The sequence below is a fragment of the Rattus norvegicus genome, chromosome 8, assembly GCF_036323735.1.
Source record: "Rattus norvegicus strain BN/NHsdMcwi chromosome 8, GRCr8, whole genome shotgun sequence".
NCBI lineage: Eukaryota > Metazoa > Chordata > Mammalia > Rodentia > Muridae > Rattus > Rattus norvegicus.
Window position 1 is genome coordinate 132,636,050 of NC_086026.1, and position 25,881 is coordinate 132,661,930.

The following is a 25,881-nucleotide window of genomic DNA, read 5'->3' on the forward strand; positions in this document are numbered from 1 at the left end:
ATAGGGAGGGTGGGCATTGCCTTTGTTTCTCTTTCTTCTTTCTCTCTCCCTTACTTCCTCTCTCTCTCTCTCTCTCTCTCTCTCTCTCTCTCTCTCTCTCTCTCTTAAGTGTGTTAATGATTTCAGTAATGGCAATTCTATAACACTGGGATTTCTGTGCATGTATTTCTTGTTCAGGGAGAGGATAGATGCTCCAAGGAGAGTTTGGAACACGTTGGTTTTCAGTCTGCTACAGACCCAGCTTCCAAAAAGGCTATGCAAAGATTTTGGGCTGTTCATGCTCCTAATGGAAGAGAAAAATGAGTAGGAAGTAAAACAGGCTCAGAGCAGTTCAGTAACTTCTCACCAGATTCAAAGGGTTTCTTTCCATCTCTTAGATTTGAAGGTAGAAAATGTCAAAGAAGAGCGGAAAGCAGTTAGGCTTAGAAGAGAGAGAAGAGCAGAGGAAGGGAGCCAGCCCTCTATCTGCTATGATAAAGCCAGCTTTTGTGGGGATGAAGGGAAATGTGCTAATAATTTATCTTGTTGCTATGACAAAATATCTGACAAAGGCAGCTTAAGGCAGGAGAGTTTACTGTTGTTGGTAGTTTGGAGGAATACACTCTATTGTCTGTGAGGAGTGTGAGCTTGGTGGTCACGTCACATCTGCATCCAGGAAGCAAAGAACTGAATGCTGGTGTCAGCTCTCTTCCTCCTTTTTATTCAGTCCAAGTTCCCAGTCCATGGAATGATGTTGTCCATATTCAGAGTGGGTCTTCGTTTCTCTGCTAATCCTTTCTGGGAACATCCTCATAGATACAGCCAGAAATATGGATCCTAGGTAATTCTAAATCCAGTAAAGCAATCAATCAATGCCAACCACTACAAAAAGTGTCCATTTCTTTCTTTTTTATGGCTGATATACACACTCCTTCTTACCTTTACATGTGTTAGATGAATTCACAAAGAAAAACTGCATGAGGTATCATATGAATCTCATAATTTTCTAAGTATTTTAATGTCCCATTTGGCTCCATATTGTTACTATTTAGATGAATTATAATTTCTGTGTTATTATAATTCTGTCATGCCTCAAGAGCTTATTTTGTTTTTAAAATAGGGAGGTTTGTTTGCTTGGTTTGCTTTGAGAGTTTCTCTGTGTAGCCCAGGCTGCACTGGAACTTCCTCTATAAATCAGGTTGGCCTCAAACTCAGAAATACGCCTGCCTCTGCTTCCCAATTACTGGGATTAAAGGCGTGCACCCCCATTGCCTGGCTCAAAAATGAGTTTTAAAGCATACATAGAGAAAAATGACCCTTTTTCCTGCTTGAGTCTAAGGGAAGGCTATCAAAACTGTGAATAGCCTAGGCTATATTGATTTTATACCGCCCTCCAGTGGCCAACTAGCAAATAACAAGGATGTTTGGCAACCAGCATGGACCACACCATAGGTTTCACTGAGTTGTTACTGTTTGTGTCTTTAATTCCAGTATGGACCGAGGCATATCCAGAGCAGCTCAGGGTAGATGACACACAGCTGTTTCTCACTGCTTCTAAAGAACAGGAAGAACATCAGTTGAAAATACAAGTTGACACTTTGAATGAAATAACTGTTTCAGGTGGATCTGTAGAATGCTGGAGCCCAAACCTTGAAAAGGCTCCAGAAATTGTTTATAAGCAGGTATTTTACATGCTTGAAAAGCCCCAAACTCTCCTTGCATTCCACTCTAAACATACATGTACCAAGTGTTTGCAGTGTTCCAATATAGTTGAGATGCGTGTGGTTTCTTTGATTCTTTTTATTCACTTTTCTTCATTACCATTATTACTCCACGTGGATGAAACACTCTTACAAAACAATATACCTTTAAAAAGGAAAATCTGTTGAGGATCACTCAGTCCAGGTGCCTCTTTGTGTAGGTGAAAAGCAGAGTCTACTCCATTCCCTGAAAGAGGGTTTCAGAAGGCCCAAGAATTAGCAAGTTATGGCAGTATTTTCCGATCTCAGTGTGCAGTCAGTGATAAGCCATTGAGTGAGTAGGTAGGGAGAGTCTGATACCAACTACAATTATGTCTAGATAAATTCAGGAGCTGGACTTAACAATTAATGAAGGCTATATCCTAGCCCTGGCTTAATCTTAGCTTTACTTTGAAATGACATGGGGAGTTTTAACACTAAGTCCCACTCCAATTCTACACCAAACAATTCTGTTTAATCAACCACATGTGCCTGTGTTTCTAACTCTTAGAGACTCCCAAGGTTTGAGACACTGGGAGTGAAGACTGGGTTGAAGTCTGTCCTGGGTATGATGGCTGGAGTCTGAGCATTGTCATCAAGAGTGTGAGGGTTGGGGGCGTGAAGGAGATCATAACCTGGTCAGGCAATATTAACTCTGAAAAGATTGAAAAGTTAGCATTAAGATAGTAACCCTTAGATGGCCTGGCTCCTAATTTAAATGTATGCACACATACACATGAAACAAAGCATGGCTTGTATTAGTTACTTTTGTATCTCTGTGACCATAGTACTCAGCTAAAACAACTGAAGGTAGGAGAAGTTTACTTTGGCTCATATTTTTAGTTCATTATGGGGAAGTCATAACATTGTATCAAAGTACATGGGTATGTACACCAGAGACTGTTCATGTTACAGAAGATCAGAAAGCAAAGTCCAGAAGCAGGGGCAAGCTATGATTTTCAAAGGATCATCCCTAGTGCCTTAAAGCCAGCCCTCACCCCTAAAGAATCTATGGGCTTATCTATAATGCCACCCTCTGAACATGTTTTGCTACACACAAAACAACCCTGTGAAGGGTATTTCTGAAAAGCAGATGTAAGTTGCTCTTTTTGTTTTGAGTCCAGACAATGTCCCTTTGTGAAACTAAGTATCGCTGAACGTAATGCAACCAAGTTTAAAAATAAAAACATAGTGGAAATGCTTCAGGATAGTCTATATTTACTCCAGATTTTTTCTACTTACATTTACTTCCATTATCTTAGATTACTCAAAAATATCCTATAAAAAAGTTATAATGTTTTCTCAATATATAATCAAATCAACCATCTGTTGATTGGACAACTCAGTCTTTTCTACATGGTAAAGACCAAACTCTGGGCTCAGAAGGTAAGAACTTAAAAGTCATATTGGCCTGAATATCATCTTGAGGCAATGGGAGCTTAGGAAGTAATCTGAGTTCTTATAGCCTTTGGTTCCTTTTAATAATTTGAAGACTACTAATATCAGCTGTCAGGGATGTTTTGGATAGAAAATGTCTAGACCAGGCTGCCAAATAGAATTTCCCTGATGTCATGCTTTCTTTCTGTATCTTCTAATATGACAGCATATTAGATTGTAGAATGTGGCTAATATGGATTATAAATTGCATTTAATTTTAATGTGGCCAGAGTTATATTGAATATTCCAAGTCTGGTGTGCATATAAATGGTATAGTTTAAGTTGTGTTTGGTCATTAGGGTATTGAGTTACTATGGAAGTATACTATTTTTAAACCTTGGCTTTCTTGAGTATAATAATATCTGTCTCATAGTTTTGAGTAGGGGATAAGTAAGTTATTGCTTGGTAAGACCTTAACATAGTGTCACCTAGTTCACAGACATCCTTGTAGATATTTGCTATTGTAAAAGTTTTCTGAGACTGTCTATTTCCTTTTTAACTGGAAGCACATAAAGCACATAAAACACTAAATGACTGTGTAAACTGTCTTATGGTGTAGCTCAATGAGAACATGAGCCTTAAGAGTGAGGGCTCCAACATCTACAGTTATAACTGCGCAAACGACATATGCTTTAGAATCCAATATTAGTATCTAATTCCACAGTTTTGGGGCATATTCAAAATATGTAGAATTTTTTTTGTTTTGTGCTCTCTAATATTATTTCTTTCTTATTTAATCCACTGTTGTTTCTCCTAGAGCAGTTATTCTCAATGAGAGGATGTTAATACCTTCGGGATATCCAGCAGTTTCTAGATACATTTTGGTGACTGAACTGAGAGAATTTTTACTAATAGGACCTCACAGGTGAAGTCAAGGATGCCATTTAGCATTCTACAATATATACAACAATTCATTTTGTAATAGTTTTTATCACTCTTACAAAATCCCCGAACAAAACAACTTTAAGGAAGAAAGATTTATTTTGGCTCATAGTTTCAGAAGTTAGTCCATCATGGCAGAAAGATAATAGTAGAGCAGAATAGCTAACACAATGGTGGCCAGAAAGCATAGAAAACATGGCTACTTTGGTTGTTTTTCTTTTTCCCCCTTTTATTCCATCCATTTTAACCTGTACAATGGTGCTAACTACTTTCAGAACAGATCGCCCCCCCCCTTTAGATAAGTCCCTCTATAAACACCTTCACAAACTTACCTAGATGAGGGCTTTATTATGATCTTCTAGGTACTTCTCAATCCAATCAAGATGATGGACAAGATAAATCACACTACTCCATTATAAAAACTTATTAAATCCAGAGTATCCATAGAAACATGATTGAAAACTGTTGCAGTGTTTTTAGCTAACTGTAGCCACATGAAAGAGGGCTTTCCAAAAGGAGGAGACTTACACAGAGTCTGGCTAATTTCTGTGGTTGGTTTTATACTCATAGAATGACCTTGACTTTTTTTGCTTGAGCACAAGAGACGCAGACTGTCTCCAGACACCTTATTTTAAGCTACACAAGTGTCTTTGTGCCATGTCCATTGCCTTTCTTCATTAGTTGCTCCAGGGCCCAGAATTCCCCTCTCCTCAGCTTCCTTAGTGGCATAAGTGGTTCTGATGAGCATACGTAGCCTGTATCCTAACTGACAAGGTATACCTAATTCATGGGAGCACAAGACTACTGGAGTACAGCCTAGCAACACAGTTCCCTGAAAAAGGCAGCAGGAGTGGCACTGGTGATTCCATGGCAAAAAGCTGCTTACCTTTGGCAATTTAACTCTTTTTTAACTCTTTGCTGTTCTATGGCCAAAGCCACTGACATCTGACAATTTAACTCCTCCTGATAGCATCAGGGGAAAAAACTTAATTACTTTAGTTCTTTTCTCTGTGACTCAGGCCTCTGGCTAGCCAGGCAAGAGGCTTGGGGTTCGATTACTCTTCATGAGCCAGAGAGAAAACAGAAAAGAAAAGAAAAGAAAAGAAAAGAAAAGAGAAGAAAAGAAAAGAAAAGAAGGAAGGAAGGAAAGAAAGGCAGACATATACTGGACCAAGCAGAGAAGGGCTAAGTCACTGCTTTATTGTAGTTGCTCTTAGCTTTCATATATTCGCAGGATAATTCACTACACAGGTTTTATTTGTTTGTTTTTTCCACTCCATCTTTATTAATTCGGGTATTTCTTATTTTCATTTCGATTGTTGTTCCCTTTCCCGGTTTCCAGGCCAACATCCCCCTAACCCCTCCCCCTCCCCTTCTATATGGGTGTTCCCCACCCCATCCTCCCCCCATTACTGCCCTCCCCCCAACAATCACAGTCACTGGGGGTTCAGTCTTAGCAGGACCAAGGGCTTCCCCTTCCATTGGTTCTCTTACTAGGCTATTCATTGCTACCTATGTGGTTGGAGCCCAGGGTCAGTCCATGTATAGTCTTTGGGTAGTGGCTTAGTCCCTGGAAGCTCTGGTTGGTTGACATTGTTGTTCATATGGGGTCTCAAGCCCCTTCAAGCTCTTCCAGTCCTTTCTCTGATTCCTTCAACTGGGGTCCCATTCTCAGTTCAGTGGTTTACTGCTGATATTCACCTATGTATTTGCTGTATTCTGGCTGTGTCTCTCAGGAGAGATCCACATCTGGTTCCTGTCGGCCTGCACTTCTTTGCTTCATCCATCTTATCTAGTTTGGTGACTGTATATGTATGGGCGACATGTGGGGCAGGCGCCTATTGGGCATTCCTTCAGTCTCTGTTCTAAACTTTGCCTCCCTATCCCCTCCCAAGGGTATTCTTGTTCCCCTTTTAAAGAAGGAGTGAAGGATCTGCATTTTGGTCATCCTTCTTGAGTTTCATTTATTCTGTCCATCTTGGGTAATTTGAGCGTTTGGGCTAATATCCACTTATCAATGACTGCATACCATGTGTGTTTTTCTGTGATTGGGTTACCTCACTCAGGATGATATTTTCCAGTTCCATCCATTTACCTATGAATTTCATAAAGTCATTGTTTTTGATAGCTGAGTAATATTCCATTGTGTAGATGTACCACATTTTCTGTATCCATTCCTCTGTTGAAGGGCATCTGGGTTCTTTCCAGCTTCTGGCTATTATAAATAAGGCTGCTATGAACATAGTGGAGCATGTGTCTTTGTTAGATGTTGGGTTATCTTTTGGGTATATGCCCAAGAGAGGTATAGCTGGGTCCTCAGGTAGTTCAATGTCCAATTTTCTGAGGAACCTCCAGACTGATTTCCAGAATGGTTGTACCAATCTGCAATCCCACCAACAATGGAGGAGTGTTCCTCTTTCTCCACATCCTCGCCAGCATCTGCTGTTACCTGAGTTTTTGATCTCAGCCATTCTCACTGGTGTGAGGTGGAATCTCAGTGTTGTTTGGATTTGCATTTCCCTTATGACTAAAGATGTTGAACATTTCTTTAGGTGTTTCTCAGTCATTCGGCATTCCTCAGCTGTAAATTCCTTGTTTAGCTCTGAACCCCATTTTTAATAGGGCTATTTGTCTCCCTGCAGTCTAACTTCTTGAGTTCTTTCTATATTTTGGATATTAGCCCTCTGTCAGTTGTAGGATTGGTAAAGATCTTTTCCCAATCTCTTGGTTGCCGTTTTGTCCTAACCACAGTGTCCTTTGCCTTACAGAAGCTTTGCAGTTTTATGAGATCCCATTTGTAGATTCTTGATCTTAGAGCATAAGCCATTGGTGTTTTATTCAGGAAGTTTTATCCACTGCCTGTGTGTTCGACATTCTTCCCTTCTTTTTCTTCTATTAGTTTGAGTGTATCTGGTTTCACTTGGACTTAAGCTTTGTACAGGGTGATAAGCATGGATCGATCTGCATTCTTCTACATGCTGACCTCCAGTTGAACCAGCACCATTTGCTGAAAATGCTATCTTTTTTCCATTGGATGGTTTTGGCTCCTTTGTCAAAAATCAAGTGACCAAAGGTATATGGGTTCAATTCTGGGTCTTCAATTCTATTTCACTGGTCTGTCTGTCTGTCTCTATACCAATACCTTACAGTTTTTATACTATTGCTCTGTAATACCGCTTGAGTTCAGGGATAGTGATTCCCCCTGAAGTCCTTTTATTGTTGAGGATAGTTTTAGCTCTCCTGGGTTTTTTGTTATTCCAGATGAATTTGCAAATTGTTCTGTCTAACTCTATAAAGAATTGGGTTGGAATTTTGATGGGAATTGCATTGAATGTGTAGATCACTTTTGGTAAAATGGCTATTTTTACTATATTAATCCTGCCAATCCATGAGCTTGTGAGGTCTTTCCATCTTCTGAGATCTTCAATTTCTTTCTTCAGAGACTTGAAGTTCTTATCATACCGAGGTATTTTATATTATTTGGGACTATTATAAAGGATGTCATTTCCCTAATTTCTTTCTCGGCTTGTTTCTCTTCTGTGTAGAGGAAGGCTACTGATTTATTTGAGTTAATTTTATACCCAGACACTTTGCTGAAGGTGTTCATCAGGTTTGGTAGTTCTCTGGTGGAACTTTTGGGATCACTTAAGTATACAATCATATCGTCTGCAAATAGTGATATTTTGACTTCTTCTTTTCCAATCTGTATCCCTTTGATCTCCTTTTGTTGTCTGATTGCTCTGGCTAGGACTTCGAGGACTATATTGAATAAGTAGGGAGAGAGTGGGCAGCCTTGTCTATTCTCTGATTTTAGTGGGATTGCTTCAAGTTTCTCTCCATTTAGTTTAATATTAGCTACTGGTTTGGTGTATATGGCTTTTAGTATGTTTAGGTATGGGTCTTGAATTCCTGTTCTTTCCAGGACTTTTATCATGAAGGGGTGTTGAATTTTGTGAAATGCTTTCTCAGCATCTAATGAAATGATCATGTGGTTTTTATCTTTCAGTTTGTTTATATGGTGGATTATGTTGATGATTTTCTGTATATTAAACAATCCCTGCATGCCTGGGATGAAGCCTACTTGATCATGGTGGATGATTGTTTTGATGTGCTCTTGGATTCGTTCTGCAAGAATTTTATTGAGTATCTTTGCATCGATATTCATAAGGGAAATTGGTCTGAAGTTTTCTTTATTCGTTGGGTCTTTGTGTGGTTTAGGTATAAGAATAATTGTGGCTTCATAGAAGGAATTCGGTAGTGCTCCATCTGTTTCAATTTTTTGGAATAGTTTGGATAATACTGGTATGAGGTCTTCTATGAAGGTCTGATAGAATTCTACACTGAACCCATCTGTACTAGGCTCTCTTTGGTTGGGAGACCTTTAATGACTGCTTCTATTTCCTTAGGAGTTATAGGGTTGTTAAAATGGTTTATTTGTTCTTGATTTAACTTTGGTACCTGGTAACTGTCTAGGAAATTGTCCATTTCCTCCAGATTTTCAAGTTTTATTGACTATAGGCTTTTGTAGTAGGATCTGATGATTTTTTGAATTTCCTCTGGCTCTGTTGTCATGTCTCCCTTTTCATATCTGATTTTGTTAATTTGGACACACCCTCTGTGTCCTCTCATTAGTCTGGCTAAGGGTTTATCTATCTTGTTGATTTTCTCAAAGAACCAACTTTTGGTTCTGTCGATTCTTTCTATGGTCCTTTTTGTTTCTACTTGGTTAATTTCAGTTCTGAGTTTGATTATTTCCTGCCTTCTACTCCTCCTGGGTGTATTTGCTTCTTTTTGTTCTAGAGCTTTTAGATGTTCTGTCAAGCTGCTGACATATGCTCTCTCCTGTTTCTTTCTGCAGGCACTCAGAGCTATGAGTTTTCCTCTTAGCACAGCTTTCATTGTGTCCCATAAGTTTGGGTATGTTGAACCTTCATTTTCATTAAATTCTAAGAAGTCTTTAATTTCTTTCTTTATTTCTTCCTTGACCAGGTTATCATTGAGTAGAGCATTATTCAACTTCCATGTATATGTGGACATTCTTTCCTTATTGTTATTGAAGACCAGCTTTAGCCTGTGGTGGTCTGATAGGATGCATGGGATTATTTCTCTCTTTCTGTATCTGTTAAGGCCTGTTTTATGACCGATTATATGGTCAATTTTGGAGAAAGTACCATGAGGTGGTGAGAAGAAGATATATCCTTTTGTTTTAGGATAGAATGTTCTATAAATATCTGTTAAGTCCATTTGGTTCATGAATTCTCTTAGTCTATGTCTCTGCTTAATTTCTGTTTCCATGTCCTGTGCATTGATGAGAGTGGGGTGTTGAAATCTCCTACTATTATTGTGTGAGGACAATGTGTGCTTTGAGCTTTAGGAAGGTTTCTTTTATGTATGTAGGTGCACTTGTATTTGGAGCATAGATATTTAGGATTGAGAGTTCATCTTGGTGGATTTTTCCTTTGATGAATATGAAATGTACATCCCTTTTTTTTTTGACTTTTGGTTGAAAATCAATTTTATTCGATATTAGAATGGCTACTCCAGCTTGCTTCTTCAGACCATTTGCTTGGAAAGTTGTTTTCCAGCCTTTTACTCTGAGGTAGTGTCTGTCTTTGTCTCTGAGGTTTGTTTCCTGAAGGCAGCAAAATGTTGGGTCCTCATCGCGTATCCAGTTTGTTAATCTGTGTCTTTTTATTGGGGAGTTGAGTCCATTGATGTTGAGAGATATTAAGGAATAGTGATTGTTGCTTCCTGTTTTATTCGTGTTTGGATGTGAGATTATGTTTGTGCTTGTCTTCTCTCTCTCTCTTTTTTTTTTGTTGTTGTTGTTGCAAAACGATTAGTTTCTTGCTTTGTCTAGGGTGTAGCTTGCCTCCTTGTGTTGGGCTTTACCATTTATTATCCTTTGTAGGGCTGGATATGTAGAAAGATATTGTGTAAATTTGGTTTTGTCATGGAATATCTTGGTTTCTCCATCTATGCTAATTGAGAGTTTTGCTGGATACAGTAACCTGGGCTGGCATTTGTGTTCTCTTAGGGTCTGTATGACATCTGTCCAGGATCTTCTGGCTTTCATAGTCTCTGGTGAGAAGTCTGTTGTGATTCTCATAGGTCTGCCTTTATATGTTACTTGACCTTTTTCACTTACTGCTTTTAATATTCTTTCTGTTTTGTGCATTTGATGTTTTGACTATTATGTGACGGGAGGAGTTTCTTCTCTGGTCCAATCTATTTGGAGTTCTGTAGGCTTCCTATATGTTTATGGGCATCTCTTTCTTTAGGTTAGGGAAGTTTTCTTCTATGATTTTGTTGAAGATATTTACTGGTCCTTTGAGTTGGGACTCTTCACTCTCTTCTATACATATTATCTTAGGTTTGATCTTCTCATTGTGTCCTGGATTTCCTATATGTTTTGGGCTAGTAGCTTTTTCCGTTTTACATCATCTTTGACAGTTGTCAATGATTCCTATGGAATCATCTGCTCCTGAGATTTACTCTTCTATCTCTTACATTCTGTTGGTGATGCTTTTATCTATGACTCCTTGTCTCTTTCTTTGGTTTTCTATATCCAGGGTTGTCTCCCTTTGTGCTTTCTTTATTGCTTCTACCTCTATTTTCAATTCCTTCACCTATTTGATTGTGTTTTCCTGTAATTCTTTCAGGGACTTTTGTGATTCCTCTCTATATGCTTCTGCTTGTTTATTTGTGTTTTCCTGCATTTCTCTAAGGGAGTTCTTTATGTCTTTCTTGAAGTCCTCCATCATCATGATCAAATGTGATTTTAAATCCAGATCTTGCTTTTCTGGTGTGTTTGGATATTCAGTGTTTGCTTTGGTGGTAGAATTGGGCTCCATTGATGCCATATATTCCTGGTTTCTGTTGCTTGGGTTCTTGCACTTGCCTCTTGACATCACGTTGTCTCTGGTGTTACCTTGTTCTGCTATTTCTGACAGGGGTTAGACCGTCCTATAGGCCTGTGCATCAGAAGTGCTGTAGACCTGTTTTCCTGTTCTCTTTCAGCCAGTTATGGGAACAGAGTGTTCTGCTTTCAGGCCTGTAGTTGTTCCTGTCTACTGGTCTTCATGTGTTCCTGTGGGCATGTGTACTGAGTCCACCAGGCAGGTCACTTGGAGCAGAAAAGTTGATCTTATCTCTGGTCTCAGGCCTGGAATTGCTTCTCAATGCTGGGTTTCAGCTCTCTGTGATGGAAGCAACGAGAAGGGCCTGCCCCACCTTCGCTCATGACCCTGTGCACAGGGGGCCCAGATGACACTAGGCGTTTTCCTCTAGAGTCAGAAATGTGGGCAGAGAGTAGTCTCTTCTGGCTTCCCAGGTGTGTCTGCCCCTCTGAAGGTCTAGCTCTCCCTCCCATGGGATTTGGGTGCAGGGAGCTGTTTGAAAGGGTCCCTTCAGGTCCGGGAGGTGTCTGGACGTCAGTGTTGAGTAACCCTATCTTCCTGTTCCCAGAAGCCCTATACAGTTTCCACTTGGGCCAGAGATGTGGGCAGAGGTAGGCAGTACTGGCAGTTTCTCCTGCCCTGCAATCTCAGGAGTGCCCACTTGTCTGGGTGGTGAACTCTCTCTCCCACGGGGTTTGGGAGCAGGGAGCTATGGGCCGGGAACAGCGAGGTTCGGGGGTTTTTTTGTTTTGTTTTGTTTTGTTTTGTTTCTTTTAAGGTTTAAAGTCACCAAGTTACAGCAGAATTGTTTACATGTGTTCATTAAGACTAACCATTCATTATCTTTTACTGGCTCCACAAGTTCATTATAAGTTTAAAGCAATAATTTTATGTCATGTTAGCATGGTTTTGTCAAGAAACAAATCATCTGCCTTGTGTCTTATTATTTTGAAGTCTTGTATAGATAGACCTATCCACCATTTTGTAGGGCGCCCTCCAGTGGTGAACAACGGTACTGCGCATGCACAGGTTTTGCACCTGGTGTCAGTTAGCCGTTAATATGCTAATGAGGGGCAGTACCATGCTAGTGAGGTGATTCATTCTCCGCCAATCCCTGGAGGACAAGTAGTGGGGTGATAGTGGGGTGATCCGTGCCCCACCAATCCCTGAGAGATTATTAGCATACTGTTGTGTATATAAGGGGAGCAACTTTGCCGCTCGTGGTCCCCTGTCCCTGTTCAAGAGAGCTGTTCAGTAAAGGCTTGTTCGCAGAAGAATCCTGTTGCCGAGAGTCGTTCTTACTGGCGAGACGTTGGACGCGAGACAAGTGGTGCCGAAACCTGGAAACCAACATCACCAGTGCCGAGGGGACCCTTCAGTGTGCTGAAGAGGATTCAGAACTGCGAGAAGGTAAATTAAAAGGTAAGCTTCGAGAGGCATGCCCCTTTTTGGATTTAAGAGAGCATGTCAGAAACGGAGCGGAGTGAGAAATTAGGAGCGCGCAAAAAGGAAAAGGTTACTAAAACAAAAGTGAAAGAGATACAAAAGGCGGAAGAAACGCTGCTGGAGGAAAAAATAGGTGTGCCCCGGAGGACGAAGTAGAAGTCATCCGGAGAGGATACTTTGTATCCATTTAAAGAATTAAAAGCCTTAGAACTGGCTGTCAGTGACTCTGAGCAAGAGTTGTCAGAGTCAGAGGAGGAGGAATTAGAGGAAGAGGCAGCCATATATGAGGAAGAAAGATATAGGCCTAGGTGGAGAGCCACTGTGAAGAAACCGAAAGTTATGGATCCTTTGTGGGCAAGGCTGGTAATTTTGTTTCTTTTTTTCTTTGTGTGGGATAGAGAAGCCACAGACAGCAAGCTTAAGCCCGGACCAAAACCTCTTTGGCGAATGGTCCCTGCCTACTTAGAGGATAAACGATGTGAGGAAGCCGTTAGAGCCGTTAGGACAGGTCAGAGGGTCCTTGCAGAGCAACAAGAAAGTATGTCAGAGGGAGAAAAGGTCTCGAAAGAAAAAAAGAAAAGGAAAGAAGATAAAAGGAACAGAGAGAAGGCAGAGATAAAAAAAAGAGGATAATCAGGACCAGGAAACAAATAAGATATATTCTTCTTTAAAAGCCTTGACCTTAGAAATGTCAGACAATCTAGAAAGCATCACCGACAGCTTAGAGAAAGTGAAACTAAAGGTAGAACCATCGGGTCCCGGGCCTCCCGCAGAGCAACAAAAGGAAGCACAGGACTCAATCTCAGTTCCACCACCAGACTCGTATTGACCTCTCGAATGGGAACTCAGGTGGTGGATACAGATTTTAAAGGCGGCAGTAAGCAGAATTCAGAAGGATCGCAGAAATTGAAAGCATGTGCAAAGATAAAGATTTGGGGTAGTGGTAGTGGTCAAAAGGGGACAAGGTAATAATGGTAAAATGTTTTTGTGTATGTGTTCTTTTAGAGTTATGTTAAAATCTAGAGAAGCAAAGTTGATTCTCATAGATGCTTTTAGTCTTTGGACCCTGACTAGAGACAGTTTACACCCTGGACAAGAGAGAGAATGGAGTTGAGAAAAACAGTCCTCCCGAACTCTCCACAGATGCTTTGGCAAAAGAAGGAAATGAGCTTAAACTTTTTGGACCTCTCCTGGGAACAGAAGGAGGTGGGAGACGTCTTGCCTCCTTGCTGGCTCCTATTGAAGAAGTGCTTATTTCTGGTTCTGGGTTCTTTAGGTAAGATGTCAGGGTCCCTTTGGTGGAACACCATCTAGTTCTTTTCCTCTGTGTCTATTGTCTGTCCTTGGTGCACCAAGCTGTCTATGTATGTCAATTTATGTCTGGGTTTTGCTTCTCGTTGCTTGAATGTTTTATGTTTCATGTTTAAAAGAAAAGGTTAAAATTTTAAAGGCTGGTTGATTCACCCATTGATGTAGCTTTAACTCCTTTCAAGAAAGGAACAAATAAATAAAAAGTTTCAATTAGCTTTTGGAGCCTGCATCTGTAGCTAGAAGCCTAAGTCGGCTGGGCAAGCTCCCCAGGGGGCTGGCTAAATGTTTATACTAGCTGATCCTAAAGACACCAGGAGCTTCACAGCTTCTAAGGAAATGGAACTGATGGCTGTCTCTCTTAGAAAAAATCTTTGACTGTGATTATTGGACTCAACAGGTGACAAGGTGTTTCTCTTAAAACTACAGCTAGAAAAAGTAAAAATGGTGATTGATTTAAATATTAAAGGTATGTGTAGCCACTTCAATTTTGTTTCTGATTGGTTTTAAATGTATACATATTCTCTACATGCCTTGGTTATGGACTATTGGCTTTTAAGTTATTGGATATGGTTAAAAAAATGTAACATCAGTAACAGAAAGTTGACATAAAACTGGTAAATTTGGATGGAGTCATTCTAGACAACATGTGGCATGAGCCAATCTAGGGAAACAGGTCTAAATTGGGATGATATTTTTATGGAAATCTTACCCTAGAAACCAGGCTTCTAAAAGATTTTAAGGCAATGTCTCTTTATTTAAGTATTGGAGACCGCACCATCATGCGTTCATATGTAGGAATTGGCAGTCAAACCTTGTAGCATGAAGGATAGACTCGGTGTTTTGGAGACTGGATTTTGGGATAATGAGGCTGATCTCAAGGAAGAGGCTGCTCAGTGTGAGAGGGAGAGATATGAAGATTGTGGCACCCTAGAAGTGGCTTATGCAAAAGTGGTTAAGGTGCTTGAAAATAATCAATTGTTCATAGCACCTGAAAAGGTTCAAATGGGCCAAATGGGGGAATATCTAGGAACTAAAATCACTCCTCATAGTATTTCCCCTCAGAAAATTGAATTACAAAAATATCATTTAAAAACATTAAATGATTTTCAAAAATTACTAGGAAGCATAAATTGGATTCGACCCTATATTAAAATGCCCAATGTAGATTTACAACCACTTTATGAGATCCTGAAAGGGGATTCTCAGCTTACTTCACCCCGTGCTTTAACCAAGGAAGCACGATTATCCTTGAGGAAAGTAGAAGAAAGGTTGGAAAAGGCAATGCTAAAAAGGTACAAGGAAAAGGAGGATCTCCTTTTGTGTATACTGAGAATCTTTCGTCAACCTACAGGAGTGCTATGGCAACAGGGAACGCTTCTTTGGATTTATCCCCATATTTCTCCTAATAAGACCCTTGAATATTACCCTTCTGCTGTTGCACAGCTTGCTGTGTTAGGCGTTAAATCTTGTATTCAGCATTTTGGTATTTTACCCAAGAAAATTATTATACCATATACAACTGCTCGGATAGAAACATTGTGTGCCTTGATAGATGATTGGGCGATATTACGCAGTAGTTTTGATGGAGAGTTTGACAATCATTATCCTAAGGATCCTTTGCTACAATTTTTTACTGAACATCCAGTGATATTTCCTAAGATCACTGCCTCAGAGCCTTTGTCTGGAGCATTAGATATTTATACAGATGGCTCCAAAACAGGTGTAGGTGCCTATATGGTTGATTCTCAAGAACCAGTATTAATTCAATATAGTCCAGGCACCCCCCAAATTACAGAATGTAAAATTGTATTGGAAGTTTTCAAAAGATTTCATGATTCTTTTAATTTAATTTCTGACTCTGCTTATGTAGTTAATGCTGTGCGCTCACTTGAAATTGCAGGGCCAATTCGGTCGACTAGTACTGTATGTCAAATTCTTTTAGAATTACAAAATTTGATTTGGGCCAGAAAAAATAAATTTTTTATATAACATATTCGAGTCCATACTAATTTGCCTGGTCCCATGACCAGTAATAATGCCCTGGTGGATGCTAGTACTCGTAGAGAGTTTATTTTTCATGTCGCTCTGGTTGATCTCGCTAGAGAATTTCATCAAAAGTTTCATGTACCTGCCTTTACTCTTCAACAAAAATTTAAAATCTCTAGAGCTGTAGCTCGTGATGTGGTGTTACTTTGCCAGAATTGTGTTCAATTTCACCACCCTCCTCATGTGGGGATTAACCCTCATGGTCTGATCCCGCTAAAACTTTGGCAGATGGATGTCACACACATATCTCAATTTGGAAATTTAAAATATGCTCATGTTTCTGTTGATACCTGTTCCGGTATTATACACACTACTCTGATGACTGGTGAGAAGGCTCGTAATGCCATTAGCCATTGCTTTGAGGCATTGGCAGCCTGGGGAAAGCCTGATAGTCTCAAGACAGACAACGGGCCTGCCTACACTGCTAAATCCTTTCAGGCATTTTGCCAGACAATGCAGGTCAAACATACTAAAGGATTGCCATACAATCCTCAGGGTCAAGGAATTGTGGAAAGAGTACATCATACCTTAAAAGAGCTTATACAAAAACAAAAAGGGGGAATTGCCAGCGGCCGAACACCAAAAGAACAACTTTCTTTAGCTCTTTTTACTCTAAATTTCTTAATTCTGGATGCGCATGGCTGCTCTGCTGCAGATAGCCATGCTACTACTACACCTATAACTAATGCAGAAATAAAGTGGAAGGATGTCTTAACTAATGAATGACGTGGCCCAGATCCTGTGATTTCGAGATCTAGGGGAGCTGTTTGTGTTTTTCCGCAGAATCAAGAAAATCCAATTTGGGTACCTGAGCGTTTGACTCGAAAATTGCCTTCTGCTCTTCCTGAAGATGAGACTACGAACCCTACTATTACTACTGGGAATAGTAATACAGGTTAATTCGCTCACCTTGTGGGCTATTGCCAGATCCTGGCCAGTACCCATGCCAGTTCATAGCAATTCTACTGTTTTGAGAATAAGACTGGCAAGCATAATCTCTGGCCTTGGTTTCAATGGGTGCTGTCCAATGAGCAAGGGTTATATACATCCCTGACCCCCTTTGCTAGGTTGATGGGTGAGAACTTCGTGCTGTATAATGTTTCAGCTACCAGACAAGGTGATACCAGGTTGATCAATATTCAATATAATAACCTCTTGGCAAATAATATTGCCACTAGTACTTCAGTATGTGTTAGATCACCTTTTTTCTTTCTGATAAGCACTAATGTCAGCAATGGTGTTTTTAATTGTAAGATGCTCTGATGTAGTCTGCTATTTAGCTGAATGCTGGGATGGCACCAATGACACCGCAGTGATAGTTAAGATTCCCTCCTTTGTGCCATTCCCAGTGGAGGCAAACCCAGATAGCTTTCCTATTCTTAATTTGCTGAGAGCCAAAAGAGATTTTGGAATTACGGCAGTCATAATTTCAGCCATTGTGCTGTCTGCTGCCGCAGCTACCACAGCTGCAATCGCTATGACCAATCAAATACAGACGGCTGAGACTGTCAATCAGATTGTAGAAAGAACTGCAGTGGTGCTAGAGATACAAGAAGAATTTAATACCCATTTGGCATCTGGCCTTCTATTAGCCAATCAAAGGATAGATTTAGTTCAAGAACAAATTGAAGCACTGTATCATATGACACAGCTGTCTTGCGTTTCCTCCCTTAGAGATTTATGCATTACTCCTTTGCGAACTAACTTTTTTCAGCATTCTCAACAGAACAAAGAAATCTCGAATTATCTGAAAGGAAACTGGTCCATGAAAGCAGAGCAACTATCAAGACAATTGCTGATGCAGATTTCTGTCCTCAACAGCACTAGGTTGGACCCCATCACAGTTGAAGATTTGACCTCATGGATTACCAATGCTTTCTCCCTTTTTAGGGAGTGGGCGGGCATGTTTGCCTGGGAAGCTATTGTCCTCCTGGGATGCGGAGTAGGTCTCTGGCTTATTGGCCGTTTAAAAAGAGAACATGCCAGACACAAAGTGGTTGTTTACCAGGCTATGACCACCATTAAAAAGGGTGCTTCTCCCAACATATGGCTGGCCTCTTTGAAAGATTAGGAGTTCGCCCTAGATCATTTTTGTCACTGTCATGTGGAGTCATTGTATCCAGAGACAGGCAACTTTCCTCGAGCTCAGACCAACCTAAGACATGGGGCCCGGTGGCGATAGGGTAACTCTACGACGGGTAAGGCCAAGTTTGGATGAGAACAACCTAAGACAGGAGCAATGACAAGATTGACGTGACACCCAGATCTAGACCACTCATTTTATTAAACAAAAAAGGGGGAGATGTAGGGCGCCCTCCAGTGGTGAACAACGGTACTGCGCATGCACAGGTTTTGCACCTGGTGTCAGTTGGCCGTTAATATGCTAATGAGGGGCGGTGCCATGCTAGTGAGGTGATTCATTCTCTGCCAATCCCTGGAGGACAAGTAGTGGGGTGATAGTGGGGTGATCCGTGCCCCACCAATCCCTGAGAGATTATTAGCATACTGTTGTGTATATAAGGCGAGCAACTTTGCCACTCGTGGTCCCCTGTCCCTGTTCAAGAGAGCTGTACAGTAAAGGCTTGTTCGCAGAAGAATCCTGTTGCTGCGCATCATTCTTACTGGTGAGACGTTGGGCACGCGGCACCATTTATTTTCTGTCTTTGTGTCTACAGTAAATTACCCATTCCCAGGTTTTGACCTTTAGTTACCATATTATGGCCTTATTCCTGACCTAGAAGGAATGTTTCCTTGATTGTAAATTTGTTCAAAGCTTTCTTTCTTTTCCTCGTGCATTTGGCCTGTGACAGATGATGGTTTACAGAGTTCTATTTGCAGCTTTGATTCTAAAGGAGACTTGAGATTGCTTGTATCAGTTTATGAGTTCTAAAAAATCATTATCAGGAATTTGAAATCAGCGCTTCATCTACATAGCATTGCTACATGAAAGTACATCTTCATATTGATTCTTCAGGAAATCTGCTCAATAGGGTGGGCTGATGTTCACCAATCATTAGGCTATGTAATAGTGGCAAGAAAGGACTATCGGCAACAAGAAGCAGCACTAGGATAAAGTTCCTGAGGACCCTGCATCTCAGAACACACCCATCACAGTCTTGGAAAACATTGGGCCATCTTGAGAAAACTCACTTGCTATATGACTTCTGACCCTTCTTAGTTTGTATATGCATGGAGGTTGGGTTAAATCTCTTACACAAAGTATAAACAAAAGTATATCTGTAGAAAAATAAGTGGATTTCCAATGGAAATTATGTATAAACATGGAAACAACCTCAGAACGCTAAGTGGATTCTTTAAGAACGAAGAGTATTGGAACACTGGGAGATCAAAGGTGCCCACTGATCACTAGGGAAAACAAAGTATGGTAAGTACACAAGATTTCCCTCTCAAAGGAAAGTGTAAAAGTTTAATTTTATTAACCAGATGTCATCTCAGAGGCTTTCTGCTGAATAGCTTCACTGTTTCTAGTTCTTTCTGAACTCTGGCTGTCTGGTTCAACTCAGCAGTTCTGACACCAAACTCTTCTCCAAGTTCTGCTTCAAACTGGCTTCTCTCAGTTTCTGACTGAATTGCTCTGCTTGGCCTCAAACTAACTCTGGCAATCTGTTCTAATCTTCTGGCTCCTTCTCATCCTCTGGCCTCTGGCTCATTCTGTCTCCACCAGCAACATTTCTCTGTAAAACTGTCCTAGGGAAATTGCCTCCCCCCTCCTTCTTTCCCCCTCCTTCCCCCTCCCCCCTATCTGTTTTGCACTGCCCTCTTAAGTGGCCTCTCTTCCTGTCTGTTCTTATTATAGTTGGATGTATCCTATCTCTGACTCATTCTGTCAAATCTTTCTCTGATTTGTTACTTTGTCTGCCCCTCAATTAGACATGTCTTTCAAACATGACTGCCTTCTTTAATTTTTATTTTTATATATTCCTTCTTTTTTATTTGTTCTTTTTTTATACACTCCAGATTTTATTCCCCTCCTGGTCCACCCTCCAACTGTTCCACATCCCATACCTCCTCCCCACTCCCCTGTCTCCACAAGGATGTTGCCACCCCCATCCTACTAGACCTCCCCACTCCCTGGGGCATTAGGTGCATCTTCTCTGACTGAACCCAGACCCAACAGTCCTCTGCTGTATATGTGTTGGTGGCCTCATCGCAGCTGGTGTATGCTGCCTGGTTGGTGATCAATTCTGAGAGATCTCAGGGGTCCAGGTTAATTGAGACTGCTGGTCCTCCTACAGGGTCACCCTCCTCCTCAGCTTCTTCCAGCTTTTCCCTAATTCAACCACAGGGGTCAGTAGCTTCTGTTCATTGGTTGGGTGCACATATCTGCATCTGACTCTTTCATCTACTTATTGTATCTTTCAGAGGGCAGTCATGATAGGTCCCTTTTTGTGAGCTCTTCAAAGCCTCAGTAATAGTGTCAGGCCTTGGGGCCTCCTCTTGAGCTGGATCTCACTTTGGGCCTGTCACTGCACCTTCTTTACCTCAGACTCCTTTCCATTTCCATCCCCGCAGTTCTTTCAGACAGGAACAATTATGGGTCAGAGTTCTGACTGCAGGATGGAACCCCATCTCTCACTTGATGCCCTGTCTTTCTGCTGGTTTGGGTTCTACAAGTTCCTTCTCCCCACTGTAGGGCATTTCATCTAAGGTCCCTCCCTTTGAGTCCTGAGAGTCTCTCACCTCCAGGTCTCTGGTACGTTAAGGAGGGTTCCCCCAATCTCCTACCTCCCAAGGTCACCTGTTTCCATTCTTTCCACTGGCCCTCAGGGCTTCAGTCCTTTTCCCCACCCAATACCAGATCATGTTTCCCTCTTCCCAGACCACACCACCCCATCCCCTTTCCATCCCAGGTCCCTCCCTCCCTCTTCTCTTGTGATTGCTTTCTTCTCCCTACCAAGTGGGACTGAAGCATCCTCACTTGGGCCCTTCATCTTGTTGACCTTTTTGAGTTCTGTGGACTGTATCTTGGGTATTCTGTGCTCTTTTTTGGCCAATATCCACTTATTAGTGAGTACATACCATGCATATACTTTTGGATCTGAGTTACCTCACCCAGGATATTTTCTAGTTCCACCCTTTTGCCTAAAAAACTCAGGATGTCCTCATTCTTTTTTTTTCTTCTTTTTTCCTTTTTTCAGAGCTGGGGACCGAACCCAGGGCCTTGCGCTTGCTAGGCAAGTGCTCTACCACTGAGCTAAATCCCCAATCCCAGGATGTCCTCATTCTTAATAGCTGAATAGTATTCTGTTGTGTAAATGAACCACATTTTCTGTATCCATTCTTTTGTCGTGGGACATCTGGGTTGTTTCCAGCTTCTGGCTATCACAAATAAGGCCGCTATGAACATAGTAGAACATGTGCCCCTGTGGCATGGTAAGGTATCTTTTGGGTATATTCCCAAGAGTGGTATTTCTGGGTCTTCAGCACTGCTTCCAATTTTCTGAGGACTCTCCAGACTGATTTCCAAAGTGGTTGTACCAGTTTGCAATCCTACTAGCAATGGAGGAGTGTTCCTCTTTCTCCACATCCTCACCAACATGTGTTGTCATTTGAGGTTTTGATCTTAGCCACTCTGATTGGTGTATGGTGAAATCTTAGGGTTGTTTTGATTTGCATTTCTCTGATCACTAAGGACTTTGAACATTCTTTAGGTGTTTCTCAGCCATTTGAGATTCCTCTGTTGTAAATTCTTGGTTTATTCTATACTTACTTTTTTGGTTGGTTTGCTTGGTATTTTGGTGGTTAACTTCTTGAATTCTTTATATATTTTGATTATTACCCCTCTATCAGATGTGGGGTTACTGAAGATTTTTTCCCAATCTGTAGGTGCTGATTTGTCTTATTGACTATGTCCTTTGCCTTACAGAAGGGAGAATTGAAAAAAACAATGGAACTAGAATCCATTTCAGAGATGTTCATCTACTATAGTGAAAAGAAAATAGTACAGCAGAGTAACAAGCGTCATGGCCAGGAAGCACAGGAAGAAGAGCTGCTTTGGTTGGTTTTCTTTTTCTTCGTTTTTATTCCATCTGTGATCCTAACCTAAAGAATGGCACTCCCTACTTTCAGAGCTTATCTTCCCCCTCAATACTAGGGAGAGTAAGGAGAACTTTAAAGGCTACAAGAATACCACTGCAGATTGCAGCCATTGCCTATAGGTTGATGCAGAGAACCCAAAGAAGGTGAAGACAGAAGACATATAGGAGATTTTGCATGGAACATATAGGGTGAATAATACAGTATAAGCGCCAGTTTTAAACCTCTTATTGGTGATGGCTTGTGGAGACAGTGGTGGAAGAGTCAGGCTGAAGTCAGATATGTGACTAGTGATTCTTTAATAATAAAACAGAGGCACTGTCTCAGATATACAGGCCCTGTAGGAGGCATTAATGGCTCTAAGCGTGATGAGAGAAGCTGGAAGATCATGAAGACTTGAATATAGGGAGAGGTGAAAAGTCAAGCTTGGCTTTCAACTCATGGAAATGAAGAACATTGGCTTTAGAAAGCAGGATGATGGCTTCAGTTTTAAAGACAAGTTTAGTTAGAAACCATGAGAAAAATCTAGGCAGTAGGGAAACTGGGTGTGAAATACTGGCAGGGCACTAAGAAGAATAACTAAATATAGATATAATCCTGGTTGTCATGGGAAATGGATGCCACAGGGTGAACAAAATACCTTTTATAGAACTTAAAGTAATGCAAGCATCTAAAGAACAAGAAAATTTGCTAAGTGGGTCAGAAGTACATAGCAGCCCATGGAAGAGGACCCTGAAGGAAGAGGAAGTAAAGCGTCAACAATTGTAAATGCTGTGAAGATTGGCACATGGCATGGGTAGACAACAAAACATGCACAGCCTTGTGATGGTATATGAATGGGAGACCACTCAATTCATGCCTGCTTTTTCCTCGGCGATCTGTTGCAAAAGAATGGAAAACAAAACAAAAAAATACTTTTCTTCTTTACTCCAGAAAGACACTTCTCTTTTTTATCCCCGTGTCTGGTCTCTTCAGAAACTATGAGACGCCTTGTGGTCTAGAAAGTCTGGTTTACTTGGGGTGGAGGCATTTATTAATAATCATCCCAGAGGGTATGACTGAATCCTTTGAGAGGAAAAGATGAGGGTCAGATAGGGCAGATAGGAGTGGCTCAAATTACATCCTTGAAAACTCTGGAACCTGTGAAAGTAATGGTGTGCAACTCCTGAGGAGTCTCAGGGGCTGTCCCTGGGGATATCTAGCAGGAAAGAAGCAGAGCTTTCTAGCACTCAACAAGATTTAGAACCCAGGACATCCATCTAGGCTGTCACACAGACTGAGACTCTTTTCCTGTACAATTAGGATAAGACATAATTTAATTTTATTAGAAGTACTATTGTAAAATGAGGATGGTATCTAATTTATTAATTTTAAAATATTGAAACATTTTTATTAGAGGCTATCCAAACCCCATCAATCTTGGGTGTCCAAATAGTCATCTAAGAAGAGGAAATAGGAGAGTTAGAAAAATGGGGGCTGGGTAGATCTCTAATCTTTTTGTTCACATTCTGTGGACAGAATAAAAAGCCAACCTAATGGTCTGGTGGAGCAATAAATACTGTGTCCTCATTGGACACATGACTTCCTCTTTCAGGGTGAGGTGTCCCTGTGTGGTTTCTATAGTCTTACAAAATTGTGGTTTTATGAATTTTCGTTTTCATTTCTTATTATTCAGAGTAAATACAATTTGTAAGAAATCCAGATTCCCTTTTCTAATTATAAAGGATGCTGTGAGAGCTGTTCAGGTACTCTCTTCAGGGCCAATACACCTACCACTTTCTTGGTTACTAGGTATGGAGCTACTGAGACCTGGAACTACCTGTTCGGGCTATGTCGCTTCATAGTGAGTGGATGAATATGGGAGCTGGTGGAAAGACTTGGTCCAATTTCCAATATTCAGAACACTCCTCAGTGTAACTGGACTTTTACGGACTGGACAGCTATATAAATAAGGACATAGAGATTCTTGTATATTTTTAAAGTTTAGGGTTTAACTTGGGCTACCTCCCAGATCCTCTAACCAGACTAATTCTGCTCATGTCCCACCATGACCTGTTCTACCTCTCTACTCATGTTCACATTCATCCACCTCCAAGTCGTCTCCCTGAATCCCTGCTTCTGGTTTTTCCCCATTGCCCCTTTCTCTCTACCAGAAGTCCTACCTTCCACTTCATGCCAAGCTATTGGCCCTCAGATTTTTATTAAAGCCAATCAGAGAATCTCTTAGGTAGGTGAGGAAGGACAGAGACACACCTTTACACAGTGTACTCCAACACCTCAAGACCATCTTATTTCTACTGTTCCTTATAGTATTAGTTGAACACTGGTTGTTACTGCATTATGGCTCCTTCTATGCTGCCTGATTCCTCATCCTGTCCCATATAGGGAAGTCTCTGATCAACAAGCTTTCACACACACATGGTTCACACCTTCTTGGAGCTCTGGATTCCCAAGAATCCAAATAATCTGGATCTTAGTTTTAGTTTTTCTCTTTCACTGAAAATAACAGATGTCAACAGGTGATAAAATGTTTCCACTTGGATTCTGTGGCTTTTCCCCCCATACCTCATCTCTATATTACCAAAAAGTAGTTCTCCAAAATTCACAACATGTGAATATTTACTCATGTAAACTCAAACAACTAATACAGCAGAAAACAGATTGTTTCCTAAAAGTAGTTTTGGTACTTTTCCCACTAAGGATTATACAACTATTAGAATAGATGCTATTTGACAGTTTCATCATTATATATTCTTTTTGTAAACATTTTAAATTTTCTATATTGTAGTTAAAATTAGATGGCTAGATAGTCTATGAAATCATATTTTTGGAGACAGTTATAAGTAATATACCCAATTATGATACTTCCAAACAGTCTATTTTTGAATGACAGTTTAGAACCTTGATACATGTACTCAGTTAGCACTCACCATCTTGGCATTTCTACATTCTGTCACTGAGCTGAACTTAATGTTTATGTGTCAGGCAATACCCATGAGAAAGAAGCCCTCTTCCTAGGTTGGTATAAGTTGTGTTGAGGGGGGAATTTTGTGAACTATTAAGTGGTCAATAAGGGTTATACATGTTAAGTCTATAAGCCTGAAACTGCCTTAAATATATGAGTGATATTCACAAGATAGAGGTTCTCTTGTTATCCTTCATGCCTCTGTGTTATCCCATGAATATGAATTGTCCCACAGTAAGTTTATTGTGTTGAATTCTTGGTGCCATATGGTGATGGTATTTTGGGAGTTGGTGGAAGCCATTTGGGAGAATGGTTTTACTAGACGAAGCAGGTTATTGTAGGTGTGCTTTTGAAGGTATTTTCTTCCTCTGTCTCTTTCTGCTTGCTGTCTATCATGAGGTGAATAACCTCCTCCATCACATTGTTTGCCACCATGATATTGTGACCAAGTACATAGGGCCGAGCAAACATGAACTGAACATTCCCATTTATAACATTTCCTTGGAAAAGGTAATAAGGTGTCTGTTTTATTCAAATAAGTAAAAAACAATAGACCAAGAGTATGATTCTGCTTAAACATAACTTGGTAAACCATTGAATTTATTGGGATTACTTACAGGAACATGGTTAAGGGGCTACTTACAGAAACTTGTGTGACTCAGGCAGTCACGTCACTGAAAAGCCCATACCATCATGGATGTTAAAAGTAACATAACAGGAAGTTCCTGAACAATTTGCAGGCAGCTCCATCAAAGAGTATCCTCCCAGAGAATGTGTGCTATTTATGCTTCCTCAGGGAAGAACCACCAGTTTCATGGGCTGCTGAATATGTTTCTTGTGAATCTCATGATTTTTTTGCCTCACCTAAATGTTTCAATATGCAGGAAGTAGCGATATCTTTGAAACCATAAACTAAAATAAAGAATTCCTTCATTCTGCTTTATGACCATTTCCTCTGTGAAAACCACATGCAAACAACTGTGGTGAAAGGAAATTCTGACTATCCCAGCTGCAAAGAAAAGAGATCTTCTGACTGGTTTCCTTAAGCTGTACAGAAAGCTCCAGAGTTGCAGTCCTTATGAGTCATGCAGCTACTTTTGAGTCATTCCTAATTCTTTTA

The 25,881-nt window shown here is 40.6% G+C and overlaps 1 protein-coding gene across 4 annotated transcripts in view; it reads left to right on the forward strand.

Moving 5' to 3' along the window:
• Positions 1-24,931, forward strand: part of Ccr5 (C-C motif chemokine receptor 5) — a 31,884-nt gene extending 6,953 nt beyond the window's left edge. Inside the window, exons 2-3 of one of the 4 annotated variants that reach the window (XR_010053918.1) lie at positions 12,209-19,124; positions 21,627-24,931. Coding sequence is in view for 2 of the 4 variants with exons in the window: in XM_063264783.1 (XP_063120853.1) it covers positions 14,513-15,682 (1,170 nt within the window). In the remaining 2 variants the exon portion in view is untranslated. Of the gene's footprint in view, positions 1-12,208 lie in introns of all 4 variants that reach the window. The other 3 variants (XR_010053919.1, XM_063264783.1, XM_063264784.1) reach the window with 3 other exon arrangements.
• The last annotated feature ends 950 nt before the right edge of the window (positions 24,932-25,881 follow it).